The following is an 11,318-nucleotide window of genomic DNA, read 5'->3' on the forward strand; positions in this document are numbered from 1 at the left end:
AAACATACAAATTATGAATGATAACATAAAACCTCAATGAATGATAATATAACACCTCAATGAATGTAAAAACCAAACTTAAAAAGATGAAAACTATTTACATATGACAAAATAAAAAATAAACACTAATAGATATAAATAGTTCATTATGACCTCATATAAAAAATCATAGAAAAAGTCAAAATTCACAACATTTTCTTAATGATACATGAAAGGCCAAACAAACTGAACAAAACTGAAAATGCACTAAAACAAATCACTAAAAATTGTTTTTTGGTTATAACTTACCATGTATGAAACAAATTTTATATTAATAGTTATCACCTTCACTCCATTAACAGTTATAAAATTCATGTAATTTGGTACTGTATTTTTTTTTTTCAATTGTATTATTTCAACAATGGTTGTGCTGTCAAGAAACAGTCCAAATTTCTGATGGAAGAGGTTTTTTTATTGCCAAAGGAAGAAGAGGTCAGCCTATGCACTGCAAAATGTAATGAATCAAAATGAGCTATGGTTGGTCATAGACTTTTTAATTTAAGAATAGAAGATCTTCTTGTGAGTATGAGATTGATTTTTGGTGCCTTTGTTTGTCGGTCAATTTTTTCCTTAATAATGAAAACGATTTTTTCCAATAGCCAATGGGCCATCAATGACAGCAAAACTGTTAATGAGCTTAACAAATTGTAGAATTAATCATAAAATAAAATGATAGAAAGGGATAAAAATTATCCATGTACAAAGTTTATTAAAATTTTAAATAAAAACTCATAAAATAACTAAACAATTATAAATGAACAACAAGTAAGGAACAAAAACAAATTAAAAATTACAATCAGATAAAACAAGCAAAAATAATAGAAAACAAAGAAACAGGGAAAAAGAAATTGTTACCTGGACACAAAAATCCAAAACCTGAAGATAAATAAAAACAATGAAAACAGAAATGTTTAATCATCAAAAACATTACCATAGATTGTCACAATCCTTCATGGCTTTGGGCTCCTAACTTGGTAGCCAACAAAAAGTTGTAATTAAGGAGTAGGATAAAGATTAAAAACAAGATGTTAATCAGTTTTACCTAGAGTTCTTTTTGGGTGTTATTGCTTTGCATTAAAACTGTGTCCTTTTTCTTTTTTATTATTTATTCTTAAATATGAAAAAAAGATCAATAAGAAAATAGTACAATAATAACAAATAAAATAGTAAAAGTCATATCCAAAACATAACAGTTCTTGAATCATTATTTTGTTTATTGTCAAGGAAAACATGTCCCCATACTTGAATCATTCTTGTTTGAATTAACTAAAAAAACAAATTAGTTAACATTTAGTTAAGCATGTACAGATCACACTAAAAAAGGCATATTAACAGTTATTTCCAGTGTCACCACCCTAAAAAATAAGTTAAATAGGAGTCAAATCCACCGGTAGTAGCAGAAAACCTTAATTTGATATTTATCAAACAGAAATTAATTAGAGGTAAGACATTTTCAAAGTGGAATATGAATTAGGGAGACAGGTGCCAAAGATTGGAGTTTTCCCTCATAACTACAGCAAATAATATAGCCCCGATACAGATGATACAAATCTTATCAGATTATCCCCATTTAGGCCTTTCATTGAAGGTTATTTTTATTCTGTTCCTTAACTGACCCCATCAAACAGACAACTAATGGTAAAAGATTTAAGTGAACTTTTCCTATATATTCATCACAATGATCCATGGTCATTCATCCTTCCAGGTAAGTACCCACACGGCTAAAGAGTACATGACTATTGTTGTGCTGAAGGGCTCAAAGAATGCACAGGAAAAAAACTTGACAGCATTCATAGCAACTGGGACATAAGGTGAAGGAGACGTCTTTATGATTGCTTAAGCAACAACGTAGCTACATAAAAAAAAAAAAAAAAAAAATTCACAGCAGCCACATTCGTCTATATACACGAGCAGACCTGAGTGAATGTCTATGCATGTTGAGCAATTTCCTTCCTAGCATTAAACTTGGGGGGAACAGGAACTTTAAAACATTTTGGGCAAACACACAAAATATTGGCATTTACTGGCAAACATTTTGGGCAAACCCAATTTGAAATCCATAGTCAAAAGCAAAATATTAAACCAAAGAAGACCCACAAACTGCTCTTTCTAAAGACAGTATAGAAAACCTAAAGCAAATTGAAACTAAATTGCTAAAATTTCGATTTCAAATGCTAACAGCCCAATTTCATATGCAACATCAACAGAAACATGTTAAACCTCAAATTAGCAAATGAAATATTAAGAAAGCAGAAATTACTTTAGAGTTAGCAGCATTGAATTCTTCTGATTGTTACTGAAGAAAGAAATTGCAACCTGCTGAAAAAATTAAACAAACATTGAATGACAAAAAACTTAGTCAAATTTACAATACATAAATGTACATATATAATTAAAAGGAAGTAATTGTCAGCAGCATTCAATTCTTCTAATCATATCTGAAGAATGTAATTGCAAACTGCTGAATGATAAATAACTCAGTCAAAGTTGCAATACATAAATGTACACCTACGATTAAAACCAAACCCCAAAATAGTACGAATAAATTTCAATAGAAAATTTATGATTTCATCAAATAAATATTAAATGACTATATAAAAATTATTGAAATAATCAGTTTCTACTATAATTTCTTCAAGGAAAGTATCCTCAATTCTTTAGTGAACCAAAAAAAAAAGAGGGAAACTTGTCAAAAATTTAAAGTACTGAAAATACAATGAAAAATACTAAATCATACAAAGAATGGCAATATATATATATATATATAATCGAGTAACATTGCAAAATAAAACTATAAAATGCAAAAATAATAGCAAACAAAATAATGTAATACCCATAATAATACAAAGGCAATGCTTAAAAAGAGATATTGCATTACAATGAAAAAACTTTTAAAGTTAATTAGTCTAAAAAGAGTTGAAAAGATTTTTTTTGTGGTCCTTCATCAGCCACAAAAAATTTTCCTTTAAAAAAAATAAGAAATGTGTTAAAAAAAAAAAATGATCGGTCTGCTAGTTTAGTTATTGATAAAAATTATTTGAAACATTTTCCCATTGCCCAATGTCATGCAGCACACAGGCTTGTACATGACCAAGAGAACAGAAGGAAGGGTTATATCAAAGTTCTCATTTGATACTCTATAAGAGATATCTCCATAAGACCTATAAGACTAAAAGTAAGAGCAAATAAAAGTAAAGATAGCACTCGAGCATTTGACTCATTGATTGATGTATTATCCTCCTATTTAAAGAGTAGGAGTCGAATCTCCGTATCCCAATCATAAAAAAAAAAAAAATATTAAAGTAAAGATACATCATTCATTGGTTTAAATTGAGTAAATAAAAACATTGATTAGCATTTTCTTAAGCATCAAAAGATCATAATTACGAACTTTTATTTTGAAACTTAATGCATGAAAAACAAAACTTTATTAAAATAATAACTAACAGCTAAAACTCACTTGGTTGATGATGTATTCAACTCAAATTTCCTTCACATGAGAACAAAGCAAGAAATCAATGAGAAAAACACAACTATGGTACCAAACAAAATAATAAAAATCATACTAGAAATGTAACAATTTTTCTCCACAAATGTAACAAAATAATAAATAGTACATTATTTACAATGATGTAAAAAAAACATATGTCTCAATACTCAAATCCTTTCTGTTTAAACTAACTGAAAAAACAAATTAGTCAACATTTGCTTAAGCATCAATAGATCAAACTATAAAATACATATTAACAATAATTTCAGTATAATTTCAACATTATATTATTCACAACAATATAAAGAAAAGCATATGACTGTTTAAACTAACTAAATAAACAAATTAGTTCACATTTGCTTAAGTTTAACTAAATAAACAGATTAGTTATTTACAACAATGTGAAAAAAAAAGACATGGTTGTTTACTTAATAGTATTGAATATTAGCATGTTATTAATCACATATTTCGGCTACTCTTCACAGTATAGAATTGTTTGAATGATTCATATATAAGTTAAAACATAGTCTAAGTCGTCAATAGGTTGCAGAGTACAAAAAAAAATAAAAGTTGTCAATAGGTCATTAACTTCAGCTGCCAACTCTAATTTCTAGCTTCATTTAGGATGATATGGAGCCAAATTTCGCATTACGATCATAATCTTAGACTATTTTGAAAAAGAAACATCAACTGAGCAACATTTAAAAACTATATGTAATGGAATGATGAGCAATTTAACCCATAGTTAGTCAACTACATGCTTGTTAAAGAGTCAACACTTTCAAAGGTTCAAAATTCGAGCCCTTACTTTCCTTTGGTTCCTACCTATAATTGGTACCATTGCATGCTATTTAAAAAAAAAAACATAGAAAAAGACAGAATAAAAATTTAAAGCAATTCATCTAGCAACAATTTGAAAAGAAGTAGAACACTAGCTAACTTTACGAACACAAAGCTATGAACGCAATAACAACGCAATCCAACCATAGAACATTAAAAATCTAATCTTTAAGAACACAAACCCTAAACCCTAAACACTATGAAACTAATCCACCAACAATTTGATTCATAGCATTTAGTGAATGCAATAACAACATCACCACCAGAAGCCTAGAGAGTGGCCCAAAACAGAACTACGCTAAATAAAATTAGAGGGACGTCACCCACAATAGACAAATTGAGGGACAACTTGAGGCTGAAAAATGAACAAAAAGGAATTGCCTGAATAGAAAATGAAATGTAGAAAATAGAGATAGGGGGAAATTAAAAACAGAAACAATTACACTGATGGAAAGACATTAAAATAATGAGTGAAATTTCAATTCAACATACAACTTCTTGAAACGAAACCTATAATTTCTAAACCTATACTTTCCAAACCCAGCCCATAAAACACAAAACATCACCATACTACTATAATAATAACTAAATTTCAAATGCACAATCGAAACTAAAACACAAACAATAGAGAATGCAAGGAAGCTCAGACGAAGCAACTACCTCCACCCAAGAAGCATATACAAATAATAGAGAGCTTGGAAAAAACAGAACCACAACAATCTAACAAAAAAGAAAAGCAAGGAAACCCAAGTAGACAACGCAAGAAAACAGGGAGAGCTAAGTAGAGAAGGGAAAATCAAAGAACTGAAGGCAAGATCAAAGCACTCCCATCGAAGCACACAATATCGAGAAACAGAACAAATGGTAGACCCAGAGACGACAGCACCACATCAAGTGTACAAAACCAACATGACAACCATTTTCAGACCACACACGTTTCACTTTGTGCAGAGAAGCTGGCTGAATACACTTCCCGATGAGAGAAGCTGAACGGTTCCTTGCCTAAAACCACTGAACATACTAATGCACTCTCCCTTCCATCACTTTGACTCTTAATTTTTTCTCTACCTTGCTTCTCTTTGACTCAAAGTATTTTCTTACGCACCAATAGAATCTGTCCATGTGCGTTAAACCAAAAAACATAACCAAATGTGAATGCTGAAAGGTTCCCTAACATTTTGGTGCTCAGCTTATAGTTCTCACCATGCGACCCACGTGGCAGCCAAAGAAAGCCAAAACGTGGGAGTCAAAGAAACATCGAACATGGCCAATTTTGGACTTATATTTGAGGAAAGTAATAATTAAACCAAAAAAAAAAATGTAACGTGATGAGACAGCACATTGCCGTAAGCGAAGCTTCTGATTCTAACTCCCTCATCAGTTATGCATAAAATTGAAGAGGCTTCTCTCTGACCACGGTTTTTTCTTCCATCTTAAATGTAATCTTCAGTTTTTCCTGACTGTCTTAACTCTTTAAGAATCCCAGAGGTGATCCAACTATATCGCAGGCAGTACTCGGAAGTATTGGAAGTCGAAGTAACACTAGCTGCTAGCCATCATTTGAACTGGTAATTGATATGGCCTCACTTAGTCATTCCTCCTTGCTTGTTGCTCTTTCTTTTGCAATTTTCTTCATCAACCCATCATTTGCAAAGCCAAGACCAAACGTGACCGATGCTGAAATCATCACCATCTGCTCCAAGACTCCAGCGCCTTCCTTCTGCTTAAAAGTCCTCTCCAACGAAACTCTCCATGCAAACCAAACCAGTCTTCATGGCCTGGCCAAAATCTCAATCGAGCTAGCACTCGCCAGTGCAGACGAAACCCAGGTGGAAATCTCTCCACTCATCAAACAAGCGGAGAACTACACTGTGAGAGAAGGTTACACGCTTTGTTCCCAGAACTACCAAGAGGCCGTCGCTAGTCTTAAGGATGCCAAGCGGCTGCTGAGCAAACACGACTACCGCGGGGTGAGAGTTCAAGCACTTGCTGCGTTGGAGGAGGCTGAGGCTTGTGAACATGACTTGAGAATTCCAGCATTTAATCCTTCACCGTTACATGACAAAAACGAGGAATTCAAACATTATTGCAACATCATCTGGGCTATCACAAATCGTCTGGTTGACTACTATTAGATTATTATCAAGTATTTTTAGCTGGCTTTAATTAATAATTAAGTGAATCAACTTAAAATAAGTTTGGATGGTTTTGATGTCAGCTAGTAGCTAGTCATAGTTAACTAGCCCTTTATGTCTAATTTGATTAAAGATTGAAATTTAAATGTTTTATTTGAATTTTGCTTCTCTTTGATTACATCTTTGTTATAAAGTCACTTTTAAAAAATTTTATTGCATTTTAGTTCGATGGTTTTGGTTTTGATGGTGACATTTATTATCATCTTGCTCCTTTATTGGCCCTGCCTAATTCCCGGTAGCCACCGTAACCTCCTTTCTTAATTTTTCATTCTTCCTCTTGCCGTTACACTTAGAACTTATTGCTGTCCGTAAATAGAGTTTTTATTCTTGCAATCAACTAATTGATAAAAATATTATTGACGGTTTTTTAGACGGCACAATGTAGTTTATTACTATTAGAGTTGGCCAATTTGTAGGTTTGGGTTATTTTGAGCTTGAATTGTTTCCGTTTCAATCCATTCAGGATTCAAATTTGCTTTGTGTTCGAAATTTTTGAGTTGACGTCGTATGACATTCATATCATTTCAAATTCAAACCATGTAGTATTTTTGAATTTTTTATATATATTATAACTCAATTTTAGTATTTTTATGTTTTTCTTATTTTTTATCTTTATTAATTATCATCTTCTAATAGTAGTTCAATTTTTCAAGAATTTTTTTCTTATATATGTATTTGTTGGTTTGGACATAAATTTTAATATAACTAACATTAGCTATAATTATATAGACAAATTTCTAATTAAAGTGAATAGCGGACAATATTGAAAAGAGTATCAATTACCGTTGATAAAAAGAACTATTTACCTTATTAATTATTATTTATAACTTATATATAATTCATAAAGTATATAAAGTCATGTATTTAAAAGTTAAAACCAGTTGATATAATGTTAATTTAATTTCAACTTTTGATCATTTGGATATTGATTATGAAGAACGGAGTGGCTTAAATTTTTACACTTCAGTACTTGAATATTAACTTTATTTTATATTAGTATAAACTATATAAATTTCATTTTAAAAAAATAACTCAATAAATATATTTACTTAAGTATAACTAATTTTAATATCCAGACAATAATTGATTTTATTAAAAATTAAAACTAATTGTATTCATATTCTCACTTATTCGTGTGCTTTAAAATTATATTTAGTTTATAAGTAATAATTAATTTATTCTCAATTGACTTTTAAATTCATTAATGTTAGAAATATTAGCTCACATATAATGCAAAGTAATCCAAGAGGGAAGGTGAATTAAGTTTTAAAGATTCTTTTTCACAAATCAAACTTTTCAATGAAGGCAAGCAAGGTATAAGTTCTCAAATTTGTTTTCAATCAAAACATGTCAAAAGTAATTTGATGAGTAAATTAATGAATAGACAAGGTTTTTATTTTTTATTTTTGAAAGATAATAAATAGACAAGTTAAAAACAAGTTTGTTAAAGTTTTTAATAAAATGCACAAATGTGTGAGTGAAGAGTAAAGAGAGAATTACACAATTGATTTATAGAGGTTCGACCTTCTCTCTAGGTGCTTACGTCTTCTTTAACAAGCTAAGAAGTTCAATCCACTATTGATTAAAATTAATACATCGCATTTTCAAAGAAATGGCACAACCTCTCTAACTTTTTAAGGTTAAGTTTGAACCTATATAGCTTTTCAAGGATCAAGCACAACCACTACCAAAAATTCACGCTTTACCGACTGAACATTCTGTCGGTAAAGTGACATGATCTATTGATGTTCCAAATCACCGACAGAAATGCGAACAGAAAAATCTATCGACACGTGGTCGAAAATATCCTCGTCATTAATGGCCACTCCATCAATGAAGAAATAATCTGTCGAATTATTCTCCAACGACATACGCCATCAGCCTTCCTATCGAGAAGATAGCTAATTCGTTGGTTGTAGGTTTAATCGGTGATACAACCAATATGTCAAAAAATTTCATTAGTAAATCATTGGCGAAAGTTATCGAATAGAATAGCTGATGGATATTACCCTCCAAGGAAGTGTTTGAGGTAATGATGCTCAAGGTTTCATTTTTAAAGCTTTGGGTTTGAAGTTTTATGAATTACTAGCAAGAAATGAAGAATATAGGTTTGTTTGACTAGTTTTGAATAAATGGGTTTGTTGAAAAATTAGGAAATTTATAGTATAATTATTGTGATAGGTTTTGTTGTGCTTGAGAATCGTAGAACGAGCGAGGGTTGACAAAACAAGGCTTAGAAGCACACTTCTCTTAAAGTGAGTGGATACACCCCTTTAAAGTATTTTATATGGTAAAGCTAAGCAAGATTTCTTGACTGGTTTTATTTTCATGGATCAATGCTATAATATTTTCGATAAATCAAAAATGTTTAAAGGCAAATGTTTTCTAAGAAAGTTTTTGAATTTACTATGTATGTAAATATCCTTAATACATCTTACTTTTCAACAAGGGGGGGCAAGCTTTTTTCAATGGTTTTAATCAAAATGATCCTAATGGTATGATGATGAGAATGGCATGTATGAATGCTAAGTGAATGAATGGTGGAAGTTGTTTTTCCCACCTGAAGTTATGTAATGATAGTAATGTATTTTTATGATAATAATGTGCTTATGTGGATGTGAGTATTTCCATCTATAGTAATGCTTAAGTAAAATGTGTCATGGTATGTGTTGTTTTGGAAGAGAAAACTCAGCACAGTTTATTCATAATACATCATTTATATATACAGCCTAAACGTCTCTAAAATAGAAAAAGAATAAAGAAATAAAAAAAATCCCTATAATTATGGTGATTCCTAATTCCTATAATTACGTTAATTAATAAAGCAATATTTACAGATTTCCTATTCTGTAACACTCCCCATCAAGCTAGAGCATAGATGTTAATCATGCCCAGCTTCTTACCAATGTAATCAACTCAAGCTCTATTCAATGCTTTTATGAAGATATCTCTTAGTTGGTCTTTAGTTTTAACGTATCCTATAGAGATGAACTTCTGCTGAATCTTTTTATGAACAAAACGACAATCAATTTCAATATGCTTAGTTCGTTCATGAAACATGGGATTGAAGACAACATGGAGAGCAGCTTTATTATCACACCACAACTATGCCAGCAAAGAAAACTTAAGACCAACTTCACTTAATAATTGATACATCCATACTACCTCACACACAATTTGGGCCATAGCTCTATATTCTGATTCTACACTAGACCGAGATACTACATTCTGCTTCTTACTTTTCCATGAGACGAGATTCCCTATAATAAAAACACAATATCTTGTAGTGGATCTCCTATCAATCTTGGAACCTGCCTAATCTGCATTTAAAAAACATTTAATATTAGTGTGCCCATGATATCCATAAAATAGACCACATCTTGGAGCCCCTTTCAAATAACATAGGATTTGTTCCAAAGCTGCCTAATGGTTAATTGTTGGAGCAGATATAAACTGACTTACAACACTAATAAAATATGCAATATTAGGACGAGTCATTGTAAGATAATTCAATTTTCCAACCAGCATTTTATACTTTTCAAGGTTTTCAAACAATTCACCATCTTCTTTTGTAAGTTGCAAATTAAGAGTCATTAGTGCACTACACGACTTAGCACTCAATTTTCCCATCTCTTTCAACAAGTCAAGAACATATTTTCTTTAAGACAAAAATATACCTTTTTTACTCCTTGTCACCTCAACACCCAAAGAATACTTCAACAACCCCAAATCTTTGGTCTGAAACTAGGTATGAAGAAAGGATTTGAGAGATGAAATACTTGTAATGTCACTTCCAGTAATGACAATATCATCAACATACACTACTAATAAGATAATGCTAGCCTCAGACTATTTATAAAACACGAAGTGATCACACTTACTCTTCTTCATCCTAAATTCCTGAACTGCCTCACCGAATCTGCCAAACCAAGCATGAAGGCTTTGTTTTAGGCCATACAAAGATTTTTGAAGATGACAGACTTTCCTATACTCTCCCTAAGCAACAAACCCAGGTGGTTGCTCCATATACACTTCTTCTTGGAGGTTACCATGTAGAAAAGCATTCTTAATATCTAATTGATGTAAAAGCCAGTCATAGGTAGCCGCCATAGAGATGAATAACCGAATATAGGTAAGTTTAGCTATTAAAGAGAAAGTATCAGAATAATCAACACCAAAAGTTTAGGCATACCCTTTAGCAACAAGATGGGCTTCAAGGTAAGCCATTAATCCATCAGGATTTACCTTTACAGCAAATACCCATTTGCACCCAATAACTTTCTTCCTAGCAGGAAAATCTACCAAATCCCAAGTACCATTACCATCTAAGGCCACCATCTTCTCTACCATAGTAGCACACTAGCTAGGATGAGATAAGGCTTCATGAATAGTTTTAGGAATTGAAACAGAATCCAAGGATACAACAAATGAACTAGAAACAAAAGACAAGTGATCATAAGAAACAAATGATGAAATAGGATAAGTACACTGATGTTAACCTTTTCGAAGAGCAATAAGGAGATGAAAACTAAGATCATGATCACTGGAGACTGGATTTGATGGCGAAGGGACTGATAAAGGGCATGTGGTCTGAGTTTCTAATCATTCGGAATAGATATGGACAATAGGTGGCTGAGTAGGTGGAGGAATATCTGGGGTACTAACAGAATGGGTTACAGTATAAACTAGTAGATCATTTTCCTCCCTTTGACCATCATAACTAGAAGATGAGGAAAATAAAGGAGTATTTTCAA

General features: G+C 31.5%; 1 protein-coding gene across 1 annotated transcript; it reads left to right on the forward strand.

Annotated features, from left to right (window-relative positions):
• Positions 5,738 to 6,656, forward strand: LOC18586729 (pectinesterase inhibitor). The gene has a single exon (XM_007010257.2). The coding sequence runs from the start codon at positions 5,947 to 5,949 to the stop codon at positions 6,502 to 6,504; it is 558 nt and encodes a 185-aa protein (XP_007010319.2). The 5' UTR covers positions 5,738 to 5,946; the 3' UTR covers positions 6,505 to 6,656.

Source organism: Theobroma cacao, chromosome 10, assembly GCF_000208745.1.
Source record: "Theobroma cacao cultivar B97-61/B2 chromosome 10, Criollo_cocoa_genome_V2, whole genome shotgun sequence".
NCBI classification, from domain to species: Eukaryota; Viridiplantae; Streptophyta; class Magnoliopsida; order Malvales; family Malvaceae; genus Theobroma; species Theobroma cacao.

Coding starts and splice junctions, on each gene's coding strand:
- LOC18586729 (XM_007010257.2), top strand. CDS start 5,947: ATGGCCTCACTTAGTCATTCCTCCTTGCTTGTTGCTCTTTCTTTTGCA.